Source organism: Arvicanthis niloticus, chromosome 3 (genome assembly GCF_011762505.2).
Source record: "Arvicanthis niloticus isolate mArvNil1 chromosome 3, mArvNil1.pat.X, whole genome shotgun sequence".
Taxonomy (NCBI): Eukaryota; Metazoa; Chordata; class Mammalia; order Rodentia; family Muridae; genus Arvicanthis; species Arvicanthis niloticus.
The window spans coordinates 111934888-111954755 of NC_047660.1; the positions used below are offsets into that span (position 1 = coordinate 111934888).

Here is a 19868-nt window from a genome sequence, read left to right on the forward strand (position 1 = left end):
CATTAGTCAAAGCTCATCACCCATGTAACTGTTCCCTGGACAGATCAGTGCATCGTTGATGACATCACTTACAACGTGAACGACACATTCCACAAGCGCCACGAGGAGGGACATATGCTGAACTGTACCTGCTTTGGTCAGGGCCGGGGCAGATGGAAGTGTGACCCCATCGGTAAGTGGCTGCCTCTGCTTGGTTGGTTTTCACAGAGGAGGTTGGTTGGTTGGTTGGTTGGCTAGTTGCAGATAAAGAAAGCTATTTGGTGTTGCCAGATTCGTTCTCTCCAGACCTGACCCATTCATAGGCCTGCAGAGAGCTTTGCAAAGTGTGTTCTCATGGGCCAGTGTATAATCAGATCTGCCACTCATGGTTTTTGTTGTCCCTCAGTTTGGTGACAAGGGTGGCTTTACTGTGGTTAAGTGGGGTTAGCTTTTTTGGTTCTTTGTCTGCGACAAATGAAGTTTCTATTACTGACGGCAGAAATATGGGTATGGGACTAAGCCAGTAGATTACTGTCCCCCACCCCCAAAACACTTCTCTGTGCAATAAATAGGGCTGGGCTACGAGAGAGCATTCAACATTAAAAAGAACCCTATTCCCCAAATCCAAAGTTTAAGATAATCACTTCATATTCCTTTGCTGAAGGAGACAGACTGCTTACTGAGACAGCAAATTGATCCTAGCAGTTTGTTGGGCCTGAGATTGCAAAGCGGAGAGATCCTGGGAGGTTTGCTTAGAAAGCCGTTCATGCTTCAGATTTACCTCATTAATGTAACGCTGCCTCCTGAATTCTGAAGAAGTGTACAAAATGAAATTATTGCAGAGTTCTCTCATGCTTTACAGGTGGCAAGTCAGTTACTTTGACGTCTAGTTTTAAAATTTTTAATTGGTATCTAGTTTTCTAAAATTAATTTTCAGATTTTGGCTATATACTGAAATTTTAATCTTTACATTTTTTTTTTAAAAAAAAAATTAGCAATGTTTCCCTTTTAGGATGCTAAATATCCTTCCCAATAGCTACATTTCAGTTTTTACTATTAATTTTTCCCATACAGTAGATGATTTGAACAAAATATTACTTTAGGACGGGGGAAATGGTTTCACACACACGCGTGCATGTATCACACACAGAAACACATTCACTTATAACTATGACTTTAACTATACTTGTAAGAATTGGAATTTTTTATTCATATTTTAAGAATATACCCGATCACACTATAATGATGTATTTGAGGCCGTTTTAACCTTTTCTTTGTGTATGTTCTAGACCAGTGCCAAGATTCAGAGACCCGGACATTTTACCAGATTGGTGACTCCTGGGAGAAGTTTGTGCATGGTGTCCGATACCAGTGTTACTGCTACGGCCGTGGCATTGGAGAGTGGCATTGTCAACCTCTGCAGACCTACCCAGGTAAGCAGCTCTGAGACAGAAGCTGACCCGTGGATGCCAGTCTCTGCGACTATTTGGAAACCCAGTGGGGGTCTTGCTCTGTCCCATCCCTTTTCATATCACTGTCTGATAGTTTACTACATTTTCAACTTAAATTGTTCTTCTTTGCCCTTCATCAGGTAAACATCACCAAATGCTTTAAAAAAGGGCATGCTACAGTTTTGCATTTTACACTGTTGAGCATTCCATTAGGTGAAAACATTCCAGTTCATTTTATCTCAGTCGAGTGTGCATGCATGCCTGTGTGTGCGCGTATGTGCGCATGTGTGCATGTGTGCGTGCGTGTGTGTGTGTGTGTGTGTGTGTGTGTGTGTGTGTGTAAGTAGAAACCATAAAGTGACTTGGACTAGAATAAAAGAGAGTTTTATGTTCTGTTTCTTTTCTTTTAAGATTCTATCTATCTATCTATCTATCTATTTACTTATTTATTTGATGAGTACATCGTAGCTGTCTTCAGACACACCAGAAGAGGGCATTTGATTCCACTACAGATGGTTGTGAGCCACCATGTGGTTGCTGGGAATTGAACTCAGGACCCCTGGAAGAGCAGTCAGTGCTCTTAACCACTGAGCCATCTCTCCAGCCCCTTATGTTCTGTTTCTTAAAGAGAAGTCATGTAGCCAGAAGGCAAGAAGTACAAAACCTGCTTTGTTATGTAGCTCAGGACAATTTTCATTTTAGTGAGATGGAATGTGGAACAAAATCTGGAGCCAAGAACCTTGGTCAACTGCACCCACACAGTTTGAATACCCCAAAATACTTATTGTGGTTTTATTGTTGTTGATATTTATTGCTAGGCTTTTATTTTATCGTTTGTTGTTTGTTCTTTCGTAAAGACGTTAAACCTAGCTGTAGGTGTTACTTCGTTTTGGGGAAATCATTTAAAATGCATTGAATGGCTGTAATGACACATGTTGAATTATGACTGCCATTTCATCAGTCTCCTAGATTTCTTTTATTTATTTATTTATTTATTTATTTATTTATTATCTTCTGTTTGTATGTGGAGAGGGCACTGGGCCATGGCACACATGTGAAGGTCAGAGTGGACTTTGAAGTTTTTTCTTCACACACATTTTTTTATATGGGTTCTGGGGATCAGATTCAGGGTTACAGGCTTGTGTGGGGCAAGCACCTTACACTTACCCATCTTGCTGGACCAAATTGTAGACATGAAATGAAACATGACCTGTATTCAGAATCGAAAATATTTGGGTGTGTGTGTGGAGGCTGGAGATAATCCACAAGCAATAAAAATTATTATAATAATAAATTAACTCCATAAGTGTTAAGATTAAATTAATCTGCGTAAGAGTCCCAGAGTGAGCTGTGAGAGCCAAAGGCAATCTGAGCACATGAGCAAGCTTTGAGTCCTTGCTGTGGAAGGGACACTAGTTAGCTTCTCGTCTGTACAAAGGGAGACTAGCTAACCACCTTTAAAATTGCTTCCAGTCTTTCAGTAACAGTCAGCAACCCAGAGCACCCATCTACCACTCATGGAATGATGTTTTGTTTGTTTTTCAATGACAGGGTTTCACTCTGTAGCTCTGGCTGTCCTGGACTCACTTTGTGGACCAGGTTGGCCTCAAACTCACAGAGATCCACTTGCCTCTGCCTCCCAAATGCTGGGATTAAAGGCTTGCTGGGATTAAAGGTGTTTGCCTCCCATATCCGGAATACACTCATTGTTTCTATGTGCTGGGGACATCCTCCTCTGCTCAGAGCTTAGACCTTGTTAGGATAGCACAGGTGACTGCTTCCACAGGTGTGTGGCTCAGAGCAGCCTGTATTTCTTGCTGGACTTAGGTCTAAGAGTGAGTTACTTAACATTAAAAAAATTTAATACAGTTGCTTTGTTTTGTTTTTTGAGAGTCTTATCTAGCCCTGGGTGGCCTCAAACTTATTTTGCAGCCAATGGTGACCTTGAATTTCTGATTCTCCCTCCTGTCTCTGTTTCCAAAAGGCTGGGATTACAGATGTGCACATTACACCTGGTCAACTTAATACAGTTTAAAATCTGGTTACAAATATGCCATAAATTCAGAAAATGCATATTTCAGAGGGCTTGATTTTTTCAGTGACACAAGCCAAGACTAGAAGTTAATTTTTGTGTTCATTTTCAGTTTTAGCAGGGCAATTTTTATTTATTTATTTATTTATTTATTTATTTGGTTTTTTGAGACAGGGTTTCTTTGTATAGCCTTGGCTGTCCTGGAACTCACTCGGTAGACCAGGCTGGCCTCGAACTCAGAAATCCACCTGCCTCTGCCTCCCAAGTGCTGGGATTAAAGGTGTGTGCCACCACTGCCTGGCCAGCAGGGCAATTTTTGAAATTTATTTTCTTTTGAGACCTTTTCTTTTTCTTTTAAAATAAGCCTATTCACATAGTCTCACTGCAAAGATTGAGGGTAGATTCTGCTGGATAGGAAAGAGTCAGCTAGCGGGAGTTTTACTTGTTGACTTTGTCCCCTGTCTCTAAAAAGGGCAATGTCAAAAGCTCATTGAACACAAAAGAGATTTTAGGGCAAGCAGATGAGTGCTTGACCCCAGAGAGCACTCGGTGTTTATCTCTATGGTGGCTTTGCTCAAGGGGCTCATGCCTAGCCTTTGAGCCTCCGATGAGAAACCAAAGATGGCCGAAAGACTGTCTGAGCCTTGCCCTGTTTGTTCTTCCTACTGAGTAGGTAGAGCTGTTCAAACTAACAAAAGATAACAGAAATTTGGTTTGTCAATAAGCAACCAGGAAAGTACAGCTCTCAGCAAATTAAGTAGAGAAAGAAACGTTTGGGTCAAAAAAAAAATCATGAATGTTTAACTTCTCCAGGGTCACTGTTATCGGAAATCACTCGTTCTGACCTTATTTTCAACTGATTTTGAAAGTGTATAATGTGTCATCCTACAGGTGAAGATCTCACAGTGGGACTTCCTATTAGAAGCCTAAAAGGTCCAGAGGGGTGGGGGGTGGGGGTGGGAATCACACCAAGGAACCAGCATCAAACACTTCAATTTAAACAGTGTAAATGATAGCTAGCCCTTTCACTTTCTCATCTTTAAATCCTATGTGGGAGTGTAGAGGGTAGTGAAGGGCTGGAAGTTATTTAATTGACCTAGAAAACAGATGAGGTTTTTGTATTTTTTCCATTCCCGAGCAGAAATGCTCTAAATCCCCTTTGCCATTTAGAGCGGTCCCTTGAAGGTGGACCCTGTCATCATTTTAGGGGCCTGGAGAGCTGAGAGCTCAGAGGTTAAGAGTCCATAGTCCTCACACAGTTTTATCCCCGTCCCTCCCATCGGAACAGCATATTTGCTGAACCTCCAGCTCCAGGGCATCCCATGCCTCTGTTCTTGGCCAGCACCTGTACTCTCACACGAAGGCATTGTAAAAATTAAAAATAATAGACTTTTCAGACCTGCACTAGAAGGCTGAGAAAGGAAACAAAGCTTCTGTAGTTCTGATTCACTTGAGTTAACCATTGCAACCATCTTTCTCTCCCTCCCTCATCCTTGTGAACACAGGGGGTATGATGAGTGGACAGACAGTAAATGTCATTTGTATTCTCTTAATAGACTTCTCAAGGAAATTTAATCGTCACAAGTTTTCCTGCCTCAAACTCAGAAAATAAGATGTGTGTGAAATCTCTCTCTACCTGAGGGATTATACTGGGATTTTTCTAAAACAGCAATGCTTAATAACCTTATGCAGATTGTCACCAATAACATAAAGACAAACGCCTGTTTTTACTGATTTATATGGAACCTCTTTGAATAGTGTTCGAGAGGAAGTTTTTTAATATGTTAATATTTGTGAGGCTCTTCAACTGTGGAAGGAGTGATTCCAGAGGGCTATGCAAATTACTTGTGTTAATTGATCGAACAACCAACCTGTGTGGTGTGTGGATCGTATGACCTTTAGGATGCCAAGCTGAGAATTTTGTCATTTTACCTTGTAGCATTAAGTGAAATCAAGACTCAATGGATATTTGTTAGTCTTCAACAAGCTTAATTATTCCCAGTGTGGAAGTTGAGTACAAAGTTTTCTGAGGTCACATAAATATGTAAGTTACATATTTGTTCTGCTAAGGAAGATTTTGTTTTCAAAGAATTTAGAAGCTTAAGACCATAATTAAATCTGAAAGTCAGTATATCTTTTTCCAAGAGCGTTCAGAAAATTGCAGGTAGTGTGGAGTGGCTATGTTATCAGCGTGCAGAACTTTGTGGTGTTCACAGAGCATCAGTGAGACTCTTGTGTCATGGATTTTTATAAGGACTTTGTACAGATGAACTTGGACTGACAAAGAATAGAGTACAGAGAAGATAAATTTCCATTCTGTAAACAGATTTCTCAACAAAATTTCATTGTTATTCTAAATGGAATCTACTATATTAAAAAATTGTTTTCCTTCTTTTATTTTACGTCTCCCCTACCAAGGGGAAAAAAAACCTGAATCTATCTTAAATTTGGTTATTAACAGTTATATCAAGATCTGAAAATATTGAATTTTAAATATATGCTTTCAAATGTCATTTCACTTGGTGATTGCTTTAAAAGATTTTTTTTTGAACAATTTGACCCACAGTGGTCTTAAGAGTATATTTCTTAAGTAAAAGGGAGAAAAAACCCTAGATTTATTTTTCCAAAGGAGAGAAGGCTTAGACTGATAAGAAACAAACCTTGATCTTTAATTATTACTTTTGTCTGTTTGTCCAGGATTCAGCCCCATTTAGAAATGTTTGTTTTATATTTCCCATAAAGCCTTGGGAGCGTTTGCTTCCTTTTGAGCAGATTCCTCTGTGCTGAAAGCCTCCATGATTCAGAATTTGTCTTAAAAGAGCCTTAATATAATTAGTACATGAGGTCTGCATTCTGAACTACATTCTTCATGTTAAGGAAATTTCACAGTTGTACTTTAAAAGCCAGAGAAGAAAGCAAGCTATAAGACATTGGAGTGTTTTCTGTCTTATTTATTAGAAAAAGAATTCTAATTGCATTTCTTATGGGAAAGGCAATAATTACCAGGTAAAATCAGACCTGTTTTATTCTGCTTTTTCTAATGTCAATGTGTAGAATTTTTTTTTTAAGATTTATTTATTTTATGTGAGTATACCCTATCACTCTCTTCAGACATACCAAAAGAGGACGTTGGATCCCATCACAGATGGTTGTTAGCCACCATGTGGTTGCTGGGAATTGAACTCAGGACCTCTGGAAGAGCAGTCAGTGCTCTTAACTGCTGAACCATCTCTCCAGCTCAATATGTAGAAGGTTTAACTGGACTCAATCATTTTATTATGCCCATATTTCCTGAGAAGTAAAAAGTCTTTAAGGATGGACATCCATGTTTTAAAAGACTTTAAGAACACACAAACTAAAGAAATGACACCTTTTCATTTTCAGGCACAACTGGACCTGTTCAAGTAATTATCACAGAGACCCCCAGCCAGCCCAATTCCCACCCCATCCAGTGGAATGCCCCGGAGCCTTCACATATCACCAAGTACATCCTCAGATGGAGACCTGTGAGTATTAGCTCAGCAGCCTTGGACTCTGGCCCATGACCTCACTGGACTAGGATGGGCTGCCCTGTGGGTTTGCTTCTGCTTTTGAGTGAACAGATCTGATTCCATGTCGGATAATGTTTATATTTTCTTGTGTCTAACCGATATGTAGTGGAATCAACATGTAGATTTTAGGATTTTTTTTTTTTTTGATATGTGATATGTAGAAGAAATTAAATTAGGCCTTTACCTTAGGAAGATCTTAGAAACCCTAATACTTACAACTGTTCTCATCTAACGTGGAAAGAAAATTTGAAAATTATTTCCAGAGTTTAAAGGCAGCTAAATGAACATCATTCTTTTGACTCAACTCAGTTGTCCTCTCAAGTTATTTAGACAGAAGGGAATGAGGTATTGAGTGAAGAAGGATAGGGAATGGATTATAGTTGGTTTTTAAAAGAAACCGATGAAGTGTTTATAAAAAGATAAAGAGATAAAGAGAGTATATTCTGTGGGTGTGTGGAGAGGTATGGGGGAAGGGGATGTCTCAGCGGGTCCATGTAGAGACATCTCTTCCTGTGAGGGACCAGTCACACACCCGTATAGTATAGAATAGAATTTACTGAGGGCATGGGGAGGGAAGCCAGGAGGGTAGTAGAGGCAGAGAGAGAGAGAGAGAGAGAGAGAGAGAGAGAGACAGAGAGAGAGAGAGAGAGAGAGAGAGAGAGAGAGAGAGAGAGAGAGAGACAGGCAGAGGAGTAGAGAAGTAGAGGCCGGCTGTGGGCCATGACCACGTGGAGAGAGAGGAAGTGGGGGGAGGGGACAGAGAGGCAAGAGGGTAGGAGGGTCAGAGATTAAGACTAAGAGATTTAAGAGGGTAAGAGAGAGAAAGAGAGAGAGGAGGGGGCAAGCAGCCCCTTTTATAGTGGACCAGGCCTACCTGGCTGTTGCCAGGTAACTGTGGAGGTGGAATTTAGACAGAATACTAACAACCGAACCCTAGCGTTTTCTAACTATCCAGATGCCAAAACCATAGCAAGGAGGCTATTATATCAGTCTATTATTAAACTTTGATGTCTCTTCCCTTCTCAGACCTGCCCTCTTCCATCTCCAAAGTTGATGACATAATTTAAAACCACTATTTCAGAAAGGAGAAAAATGTACTTTTAAAAATCAAATCTACCCAGTTGGACCGTTATTAATCCTAGACTACAACAGACTGTCTGACTTATGACATTAACTCACACAGTCGAACTTAAACTCTGGGGGAATTCTATCCGACTGAGCTGTTGTTCTTCAGTTGCCCCTGAGTGGTCAGTCGCCAACTTAATTAACATCTGGCGATGTCAACCAACTGTGATGCCCTTTCCACTTCAGTAGCTTCTGTCTCTCCTCATCTTTTCATTTTATCACCGTCTTTACTGACTTGGAACTTGGAGGTGTTTTACAAAGCCACTACAAATGGGACATTTACAAATAGGTATGAAATACACATTGAATTGGGGTATCTTCACATTGGATTAAATTCTTCGCATACAGTTTGGCTTTGGTTTTGTTGTGTTTCGTTTTGAGATGATGTCCCATTAGGCCAAGACTGGTTTCATAGTCTTAAGATAGCTAAAGTTGATCTCCCTGCTGAGTGCTTGGTTACAGGTGTGCTTCAGCTTCCCCTTGGTATGTGGTGCTAGGGATTGGACTCAGGCCTTTGGCCACTTTAGGCAATCGCTCTGTGGACCGAGCCACACCCACGGCCCCCTTTGAAAATTTAAAAAGAATTTCTGTTTTTGTTTTTTAAAATGTAGGCCATCTGAGAGTTTATATCCTCATATTTTCTTCTGATGGCCAATTGCTAGTTTTTAAGCTAAACAAAATGGCTAACTTCAATTTCTGTCAGCATATTTGAGCTAAAAGTAAAGTTTAAAGAGTACTTGCTTGGATCACTTTCATTTATCTCCAAAATAAAAACAGGCATTAGAACATTTGAAGTATGTACAAACTTGATTAGATAACATTAAAAAAAATCACTGGGCATTAAACATGTATTTGATATTTAAACCGCTTTAGAGTATTTACACTTAAAAGGATTTCTTGTTTGAAGTCTGGGTGTTTCTTTTCCACACAATCTATTGCAATGAGTTTTGCGGTCCATGACATATTAATGAAGTTGGACAGGATATAAAAATGTAAACTGGAAGGAAAAGATTAAACAAACCGAACTATATTCTTCTGCAGTCTTTCCCAAAGTCGGCTAACCACTCTTGATGGGTTGTTCATTTCCAAGGATGAGTCACGACACCAGACAAGTTGAACCTTGTTTGTGATGGCCCCAGGATCTGAGTCAAGGCAATATTATGCTTTCCAGTGTCCTGCGAGGCAAGAAACTTGAAATGTATCCCACCAAGTTGAAAGATCGACTGTGAGGCCTTTTCTCACTTCAGAGAGAAACGTGTCTCTGTTTACCAGAGAGGCTGATTTGAGGATGCTGGTATTAAATTATTCAAGATTTGGCCAGAGGGAAGGTATTTGGTGCCTCAACTGTGTAATTTTGAAAACATCATTAACCGTTTCTCCACCTGTAAATTTCGAACAGTGATGCTGTTCACTTTCCGGCAGGAAGGTGAAGATTAAGGGGAGAAACAAGCTAAATAGCCCACAGCACTTGATAGACAACTTGGACTACTAATTAATTAACATCGGCAAACAGTAGAGTCCCCGTTCTGAATCAAGTTTTTCCACCATTTTTCTTCCAAAATGGAGCCTCGAGAATCCTACCCTCCATTCTTCTTTGAAGATTACTAAACACCGTGTTTTCCTTCTACATTTTCAGAAAACCTCTTCGGGTCGCTGGAAGGAGGCTACCATTCCAGGCCACCTTAACTCCTATACCATCAAAGGCCTGACCCCAGGTGTCATCTATGAGGGACAGCTGATCAGCATCCAGCAGTACGGACACAGAGAAGTGACACGCTTTGACTTCACCACCAGCGCCAGCACACCTGTGACCAGTATGCATCCAGTATCTTTTGGGGGCTGTGCCTGCATTAGCTCAGACCTGGGTTCCCCAGAGCAGATTCTGTCCTTAGCTGCTTCTTTTCTTGAATGGCATCTGCATTTCCCTTTTAACATCCTCTGCACACACAGAGCAGGAGTGTTTCAGACAACCAACGGCTCTTGTTCCCTCCCCTTTCTCTAGGCAACACAGTGACCGGAGAGACTACGCCCTTTTCTCCCGTTGTGGCCACTTCTGAATCTGTAACTGAAATCACAGCCAGCAGCTTTGTGGTCTCGTGGGTATCAGCTTCTGACACCGTGTCAGGATTCCGGGTGGAGTATGAGCTGAGCGAGGAGGGAGATGAGCCACAGTACCTTGGTGAGTAGAATGTGTGGCTTGCTCTGCTTGGGTTAATAGATACTTACTTGGCTTTGGAGAATTTTGGTTCTGAAACTACTCCACAGTTTACATTGAAAAGACACTCCCTTCCATCACAGCAAGGAGAGGGGTGAAACCTCTCTGACAGGGCTGGGATTCCCTGGGCACCTTTCTGTTCTCTGGTGCTGTATTTCTTTCTCACATATCCATGTAAGTAAGGGACCAGAACGAGACCTGCGGCTGACAGTGTTTTCCTTTAGGGGTGCATAGTTACCTTCTTGTGTACTTTTAAAACAGCCCAGTGATTAAGGACCTTTAAAAATATTTGCTGGTGCCAATGAGGCAGCTGAGTTAGTAAAGACTCTTGCCGCTAAGCTCATGACCCTAGTTCAATCCCTGGGTGGAAGGAGATGGCTGACAAGGACCTCTACTCCTCTGACCTTCACATGTGTAAACCCCCCCCCCAAAAGTAATAATCAAAAGATACTGAAAATACTTATGTGAACAGGGCCCACATCATAAAAATGAATATCCTTCCAACCCCTGTTCTGCCATACCTTCCTCCCAACATGGCTACTACTCTGATTTCTAATGACAGCTATGTTTTAAAAAATCAGAGGGAGGTTATTAACAATTATATATTTTCAGGGGGAAAGTGGAAAATGAGAGGACTTACATTGAAAATTGCAGGCTATTCACTAGACCATTCATTGTAGACTTTCACCCTGTGAATATAGCTTTCTTAGACGCCATGGAAGATTGGTTTGCTCTGGCCACTAACCTTTCCCCTGTGTTTTAAAGATCTTCCAAGCACGGCCACTTCTGTGAACATCCCTGACCTGCTCCCGGGCAGAAAGTACATTGTCAATGTCTATCAGATATCTGAAGAGGGAAAGCAGAGCTTGATCCTGTCCACATCACAGACTACAGGTATGTGTGCACCAAGCCATGTTAAAAGAAACTTTTGGTGTGGGGTTTGGTGGGTGATGCGATGCATACATACATCGTATCATACATACATAAAATCGTTCAGAAAGCTGTGGGATGCTGAGGCTAGAGTTCCAAGATAGAGTGGATTAAAAAAAAAAAAAACACTTAAAAAAAAAAGCCCAAATCTTTAAAGACTTTTTTGTTTTTCTATAAAGCATGGGCTTGTAGCAACACTGACGGACTTCCTTTGTTTTTCTTTTAGCACCGGATGCTCCTCCAGACCCTACTGTGGACCAGGTTGATGATACTTCCATTGTTGTTCGATGGAGTAGACCCCAGGCACCTATCACAGGTCATCTTTGACTTCTGTGTTTGTTTTGATATATAGATGTGGAAGGAGAAAATTCTGACCACACTGGTATCACCTTAAATCTCCCATTTTCAATGGTTGGAGAGGTGTGTGTGTGTGTGTGTGTGTGTGTGTGTGTGTGTGTGTGTCTCCACCTCAACTCTACCAGGGCTTCTTTGTTTTTGAATTGTTTTCCTTCAAGTCTGTTTAGCACGCCCCCATCCCTGACATATGCATATGCAGCCCATGAAGCCAGCCCCGTGGTTCACTGCAGCAGGCATTTCAAGGGCTGCAGAGAGGGAGCTGAGTTGCTGCTCTAGCTTCATCCATGAAGTTCCCCAAGATGCAGACAGTGCTCAGGCAGATTCCTCAGCTCCGAGAAGAGAAAGAGGCTTACTATGAATATCTCACTTCATGGCTTCACTTACTGACATTTATTAAGGATCTCTGTGTGTTCAAGGATGCTATTTTATTATTAAAAGATTCCTATCACTGTTCCTATCTCTGTGCCAGTCAGGCATTATCAGAGGAAACGCTAACACTGAAAGACCCAGAAAGAATCTTGCTGATTCTTAACAGTCGAACAAGATGCGGGGGGCCATTAGAAAGGAGAATTATAATTTGTCTAGCCTCTGCTTCAGAAGATCATGTGTCTAAACACTTTTCTCCTACACCTGCAGGGTACAGAATTGTCTATTCACCTTCAGTAGAAGGCAGTAGCACAGAACTCAACCTTCCTGAAACGGCCAACTCTGTCACCCTCAGTGACCTGCAGCCTGGTGTTCAGTACAACATCACAATCTATGCTGTGGAGGAAAACCAGGAGAGCACACCCGTTTTCATCCAACAGGAGACAACTGGCATCCCACGATCTGGTAACTTAAAAACAACCCATCCCCTAGTGTCTGATCTCTCAGGACTAGACAAGAAAGCAGCTCTAGGCTTCCAGGGGAAGATAAAGCCTACATGGATTGTATTCATTCTTTAGCCTCCGGAGAGGACTTAGGTATAAGTTGCATGAGTGACAGGCCCCTGAGAGTGAGCTGTTTTTGTCTTTGTCAGCTCTTTCTATGTTCCCATCACCCAAATCAATGGCTCACAATTTTCCTAATGCTGTGGTGACTGAAATCATAAAATTAGTTTCATGCTACTTTAACTGTAACTGTGCTACTGTTGTGAATCGGGATGTAAATAGCTGGTTCTGATGGTCTTAAGCGACCCCTGTAAAAGGGTCATTTGACCCCCCCAAAGGGATCGCAACTCACAGGTTGAGAACTGCTGACTTAAATGCTAAAATGTCAGCACTGAGAAGGAACTAATCAAAGACAGCTATTGGGTTTTCTGGTTAAAAACTCACAACATCTCTTCTTAACTTTTTCTAGGAGGCTTAAGAATTAATCTGTTCTCTTAACTAACATCAAATGAGTTAGTTAAACAAACACCACAGGTTTTTTTTTTTTTTTTTTTTTTTTTTGTAAAGTAAAAACATTTATTTTTGAGTATTATTTTAACTTCTTGGTTTTATTTCATAAATTTATGCCTATCTATAGATACTAAATAAAGATTCCAATATCAGTTTGACTAACCATGAATATCTACACACACACACACACACACACACACACACACACACCCCTATTTTTTGATTAAGAGTCAAAACCCAGTATTGACCTAGAATGAGTGGGTCTAAGAAATGCCCGAATTGTTCAGGGAGCTAACTTTTCTCATCAACCTTGAGTGGGAATTGTGAATGAGCCATTTCTCTTGTCTGCTAGATAATGTTCCCCCTCCGAAGGACCTACAGTTTGTGGAAGTGACAGACGTGAAAGTCACCATCATGTGGACCCCTCCTGATAGTGCAGTGTCTGGATACCGAGTGGATGTCCTGCCTGTCAGCCTGCCTGGGGAACATGGGCAGAGGCTGCCTGTCAATAGGAACACCTTTGCTGAAATCACCGGGCTGTCCCCTGGGGTCACATACCTCTTCAAAGTCTTTGCTGTGCATCAGGGCAAGGAAAGCAATCCTCTGACAGCACAACAGACTACCAGTACGTCCCCGGGCCTGCCTGCCTGTCTTGTTGCCCCCCCCTCCATGCTCTATACCCTCAGTTCTGTCTGTGATAACTGTACAGCATGCTGCTCACTCCCAGGTTCATGGCTTAGCAGTAAGGGAACATCCAGTTGAAGGTGGAATGAAACTAGGGTTCTGAGAAGGCTAACTCCAACATACATGCTTCCAACACATGTCATTTCCAACATGCTTGGTGCTGGAATGTGGAGAGTGGTTAAGAGAGTTAGAGTGTTCTTAGCTAACAGGAAACATAGAGATGCAATTTCAGTGCTTCTGTCTTTCTTCTTCCCCTCCCTCCTCCTCCTCTTCCTTCCCTTCTTCCCTCCCTTTCTCCCTTTTTCCTTCCTTTCTTCGAGCTGAGAATCAAAAGTACTCTACCATCATACTACATCCCCAACCCTTAGGGATTTCTTTTTTTGTTGGGGGGGGGGGGGTTGAGACAGGGTTTCTCTGTGTAGCCCTGGCTGTCCTGGAACTCATTCTGTAGACCAGGCTGGCCTCAAACTCAGAAATCTGCCTGCCTCTGCCTCCCAAGTGCTGGGATTAAAGGCGTGCGCCACCACCGCCCGGCAGGTGCATTTTTTAATATGTATAGTTAGATATATCTATATCAAGGTAAAATTGTATTCTCTTAATACTTTTACGGTAGAATTTTTGAGACTAGCAGTTGCCAGGCAGCAGGGGTGTATAGCTCAGTAGTAGAATGTATGCCTGGGATGTGTGAGACCCTGGGTTCTCTCTCTAGCACCACACAGTGAGTTAATAACATAAAGAATAAATACTAAACATTTAGTGGCCCTGGGCAGCAAGGTAAGTTCCGTATCGGCAGAAGCTGATTGGCTCTTAAGTCTTTGGCTGAAATGCACAAAGGAAAATGTTACTTCTGTTGGCTGTGGGAAAAAACCTGAGGTCTTCCCTGAGGAAGTGACAGTGGTTTGGACTCCAAAGCTCATGCCCTCAATTACACTCGACCATCTCTGGAAGGTTCTTTCTATCAAAGATGTTCTAACTTCCTATGGGAAACCCAGTTATCATCCGTAGAGAGAAAGTGGTAATCTATGTGATTCTTTCTGATACCACACGGGACTGGGGTTCTGCGTGTATCTGTTTTAGTTATTGTAATTAGGTCCATGTCAGGTAGCTTTTATTTCCCCAGCTGAGGACAGGTCAGTCAATCAACACGTGTGTTAGCATAGTACCAAGTACCCACCAGGCTCGGCTCGCCTCTCCTCTCCTCTCCTCTCCTCTCCTCTCCTCTCCTCTCCTCTCCTCTCCTCTCCTCTCCTCTCCTCTCCTCTCCTCTCCCCTCCCCTCCCCTCCCCTCCCCTCCTCCCCCCTCCCCTCCCCTCCCCTCCCCTCCCCTCCCCTCCCCTCCCCCCCTCCCCTCCCCCCTCCCCTCCCCTCCCCTCCCCTCCCCTCCCCTCCTCTTCTCTTTTCTCCCCACCTAGGCTTTTCTTGCCCTAGCTCTGTGGGACTTACTCTTCTCCCTTAACCTCTTTGGTCCAAAGCAAATTGTGGGGTTTACAGAATGTTTGTTTTGCTTTAGGAAAAAAAAAAATACTGTCACTAGAATGTAACTGTAATTTCCAAGGGTGGTGGGTAAATCTTTGCTTGGAAAATTAGCCTTTCCAAAGGATCACAGACAAGTGAAAAAGGTCAACGAATTCTCATAACTGACAAAGTTTGGGCAAAATTCTACCCCATCCCCAGTCTCCCAGAGCCTCACAGTTTCCAGGCTGTGCCTCTGACTTAGTTCCTACCTCGAGGAATGAAAGGTTAGGATGCTTAATCAAGCTGGAGGGTTTCAGCATGGCCGTTATTGATCTAAATGTGTCTTGACGCATTTCATCTATTTCTCCAGAACTTGATGCTCCCACTAACCTCCAGTTTGTCAACGAAACTGACAGAACAGTTCTGGTAACGTGGACTCCACCTCGAGCTCGCATAGCGGGCTACCGACTGACCACCGGCCTGACCCGAGGCGGCCAACCCAAGCAGTACAATGTGGGACCCTTGGCTTCCAAGTATCCCCTGAGAAATCTGCAGCCTGGGTCTGAGTACACTGTGACCTTGGTGGCTGTGAAAGGCAACCAGCAGAGTCCCAAAGCCACCGGAGTCTTTACTACCCGTAAGCTAAAATTCAAATGCCTTTCTTTAGTGAAGCTAAGTGTTCTTAACTATTGGCTTTTTCTGTCCTTCTACTTTTCAAAAGTTAACTTAGGAAACCCTGGTACATCATTTAAAGCAGTCTGCATGGACAGGCTGGTGCTCTAAATAGTTCTTACTGGTCTATTGTAACATACAGAGCTTTGCCAGAATGGGCATCATAGCACACGGCCTTTGCCCGGGCTGATGAGTGTTTTGAAGCAACACTGTGTTGCTGAAGGAAACAGTGTTGATTTGCAGGTATTTCCAGGTTCTTTCTATTCTTCTGGGCTAACACTTGAGTCAGGAGGGCCTGGGAGACAGCTCAGTGGATTAAATAAGTGCTGCTTACACATGAGGACTGAGTTCAGCTTCCCAGCACGGACATAAAAAGCCAGTGCATAATTGTAATCCTAGCACTAGGAGACAGACAAGAGGATCTGGAAAGGCTTACAGCCAGTGATGCCCGTCAGTAACTCCAGGTTCTCCAAAAATACACTGCAGAGGCTGCTGTGGGGGTGCATGCTTTTCATCTTGGGAGGCAAGAGCATGTGGATCTCTGAGTTCAAAATCAGCCTGGTCTACATAGCGAGTTCCAGAACAGTCAGGACTACATAGAAAGACCCTATCTCAAACACAAACAAGAAATATGAAGGAGACTGGTAGAGGAAACCATGTGATGCAGGCCTCCGACTTCCTCACAAGAATTCATGGGCACATAGACCACATACAGATGCAGACAAAGAAAAGGCTGACTAAATACTAGCAGACAGCTCTGTCATATCACTCTCTAGACATCAACTGATAGTCATATATGTAAAACAATAATCCACCCATGGACTGAATAGACATCAGCAAATGGAACGAGAGGTTAAACAAATGACTTCCTTGAGAGCCTAGACTGCTGCAGGCTGCCATCCTTCACAGCAGAGACCTGGTTTCTTCTTCCCTAACTTTCAGTTCCACTCAGAGGAAAAAGACAAGGATTTTTGGCTCTGACTATCCTTGAAAATGACTCAACATTTTAGAGGGAATGGCCTTAAATCTCTTATTTATCCACATCCCAATAAAGGCCTGTAGTCACAAGTTGTTTTTCTGCTAAGTACACTCCATTTACATGACAAGGAATTACGAGACTATTTCTTGTCGAACACTTGTTATATTTAACTTGACGGTTTGAACTGTGGAAGGACCTACTATAAGCATGCTTTGGGCATTTATTGCCGTCTACCCCTGGTTCTCAGCTTTCCAGCTTTCAACAAGTCTTGTTTGGTTAATTTTAAAATATGGATGCTCAAACGCATTAAAAAGTAATCTAAGCACTGCGTAGTATCACAGGTCTTTAGTGCTAGCACTTGGTAGGTAGACTCAGGTGGATCTCTGTGAGTTCAAGGCCAGTCTGGGAGGTCCAGAACAGGGCTAGGTAAAGAGGCCCTGTCTCAAACAAACAAACAAACAAACAAAATAAAATAAAAGCAACAATCTAGAAAAAGCTTAGTTTGTAAATTACTCTGGAATTTCCCAAAGAAGATTCTTGTCAACTGTTCCCCATAGGAATCTGTTATTTACCATAAACTTATTTCCATATACATTGGTGTGTGAGGTTGGACAACGAAGATTTGCTTTCTCCTATGAAATTGTTCATCACCAGCAATGAAGTCTGCTTTTTAGTTTGCAAGAGAATTTTTTTTTTTTTAATTTTTCCTGTTTTGCATGGCCTGGTTTTGAGATAGTGTAAGATCCACTCTTGTTGAGTTAGTTAGTATCTTTGCTTTTCTTTGCAAAACCCATTTCTTATAATGGACACGGCCACTTCCTCGAAGGCTTCTGCTGACGGTTCATTAACATACCTCATTGCACATAGTATACTTTCCAAAACCTTTAGGGTAGGTGACTGGAGGACAAATGATAAACCAAAAGAGCTCGCCTCGGCTCAGATTTAAGTAAACCAGTGGAAGCAAGGAGTTACACACCTCCATTTGAACCCCCAATAGTCTGGGTAGAAACACCAGCAGGGCCTATGAACTTCAGTTTCTGCAGCTTAAGCAAATCTAAGTTTTGGAAACCACTTTTCTGACTTTTCTATCTCATGCTGAATGCTTAAGAGCTACTGTGAGAAAAGTGGGGGGAATAAGCTATTTTTAGGGGGAGGAATCCAGCCTGCTCCTGTATTGAGGGCATATGTCATTTCTCAACAGCAAGGTTGTTCCTTACCTAACAAGCCCTGCCAGAACCCATAATTCATACTTACAGGCACATCCTTTGTTTGACAACAGTTTGTGGGTTTGTGGCTTGGTGATTTTCCTGTAATGGTCTGCCTAGGCAAGAGAATATTCTCTCTAACATGGGGCAAGATTTAGCTGCTTGACTCAAGCAATAGAAAATGCCTCGGTGTAAAAATGGACTGTTCTGAATTGCAGGAGCACTATTTGGTCCTAAGTGCTGAACATTATCTCCAGCCTGTTAAAAAATTAGAATTTTCAGTAAAAGAAATGATAGTGGTGTCAGGATAGTGAATACCAAGCATACTTTCCTTGTAATTCCTATGTCCAGTGGTTAGGTATTAAGTGTCTGTAGTATTATTATTCTGAATGATCAACCACATGTTTGAGGGATGGATTTTTGATGTTGATGATAAGATCCCCAAATCATGAAAAGATACAGATTATAGAACCCAAGATGTTAAAAGGGGCTTTCATTGAGGTCAGTTACCCTTTCTTTCTACTCATCTGTGAGTGACAGGTCTCTGCCAGAAATTCAAGCCCCAGCCTGAAGATGGGCCTGCAGAATCACCATCCCCCAAGCCCCCTCCCCAAGTCTTACCAGGTCCTGGGAGAATTGAGTAAGAGGCAGTAATGTTCACTAATGAGTGAACCTGGGCTACATTCTCTGTCTACTTAGTGGTTAGACCAAAGCTCTGTTTAAGATGCTTGTTAATCTGCAGTCCTGACCAACACCTATGTGCCTCATGTTGAACCTCTCGTTGGTTATTTTACAGTGCAGCCTCTGCGTTCCATTCCACCATACAACACGGAAGTGACAGAGACCACAATCGTCATCACCTGGACCCCCGCTCCAAGGATTGGCTTCAAGGTGAGTCGCAGATGCATCTGTCATGATTCAGCCCAGAGGTGCCTTCTCATTTCCTCCACATTTTACAGACCCGGGTTTTTTTTTAAAGCCCTGTGCTCATACTGTGGCCCTTCTGAGAGCAAAGCCTGTATTGAGGCTTCTCTGTGTGGCAAGGGAAGAAAGCCATTAGCATGGAACTGTAGTGTTTATTCTGTTTTCTGTCCTTCCCCCCAGGGAACTCCATTTTAAAATAGAAATATAGCAAAACTTCATTTGATGTGTCGCTCTAAATGGGTGTCGAGAAGCTTACGAAAACCAATTTGGGAAGACCAATTAAACTGAGAGTCACTTAAAAATCACATTTTTATCCAATCAGTTTCATCTCAACTTGTTCAAAGCCCTGTGGGTGAATTTCTTAATAGAAGTTAAAATTGAGGTCTTCGGTTTAGATATCTGGAGTCAATGATACCAGGGAAGTGATGGATACAAATGAATGTGTTTTTAAAGAATCCGATCCTTTGGCATCCAAAGGATGAAATAAAGAGATACTTATTATGTCTGGAAATCAAAGCTTGATTGTTTAAAAGAAAGAAAAAAGAAATAGACCGAGGGTCACTCTGCTTTTTAGTATGCAAATAGCCATCTTGCTGAGTGGGCTGTTCAGATAAAGAAGGCCCTTTTTGCAGACCACCAATGTCCCTTTTAAGTTTCCCTTAATAATGTCATTCAGAGTTTTAGAAGCCACAGAGAATTTGAAGGATTTCTCTGGAGTTGAGTACCGCTTGATAATATTACCTAGGCTTTTGTAGTTAGGCACACACGTCTTCATGGGAATGTGTTTTTCATTTCTACATGTCAAAGTGGCTGGCGATAACTAGAAAGTTAACTGAATATGAGTAACTTATTAAAGAGAGAGCCCAGGGCATTTTTCCCCTGTGTACTGCTGATATGTACCAGAAGGTTCTTTGTCAAACGACATTTCTC

The 19868-nt window shown here is 42.1% G+C and overlaps 1 protein-coding gene across 10 annotated transcripts in view; it reads left to right on the top strand.

The window, feature by feature from the left end:
• Nucleotides 1-19868, top strand: part of Fn1 (fibronectin 1) — a 69352-nt gene that overhangs the window by 14710 nt on the left and 34774 nt on the right. For all 10 annotated transcript variants that reach the window (XM_034497764.2, XM_034497766.2, XM_034497768.2 and 7 more), the window contains exons 11-21: nt 44-172; nt 1269-1412; nt 6847-6968; nt 9775-9952; nt 10141-10317; nt 11119-11247; nt 11510-11599; nt 12277-12471; nt 13372-13644; nt 15529-15795; nt 18811-18905. In XM_034497764.2, the coding sequence (XP_034353655.1) occupies nt 44-172; nt 1269-1412; nt 6847-6968; nt 9775-9952; nt 10141-10317; nt 11119-11247; nt 11510-11599; nt 12277-12471; nt 13372-13644; nt 15529-15795; nt 18811-18905 (1799 nt within the window). The remainder of the gene's footprint in view (nt 1-43; nt 173-1268; nt 1413-6846; nt 6969-9774; nt 9953-10140; nt 10318-11118; nt 11248-11509; nt 11600-12276; nt 12472-13371; nt 13645-15528; nt 15796-18810; nt 18906-19868) is intronic.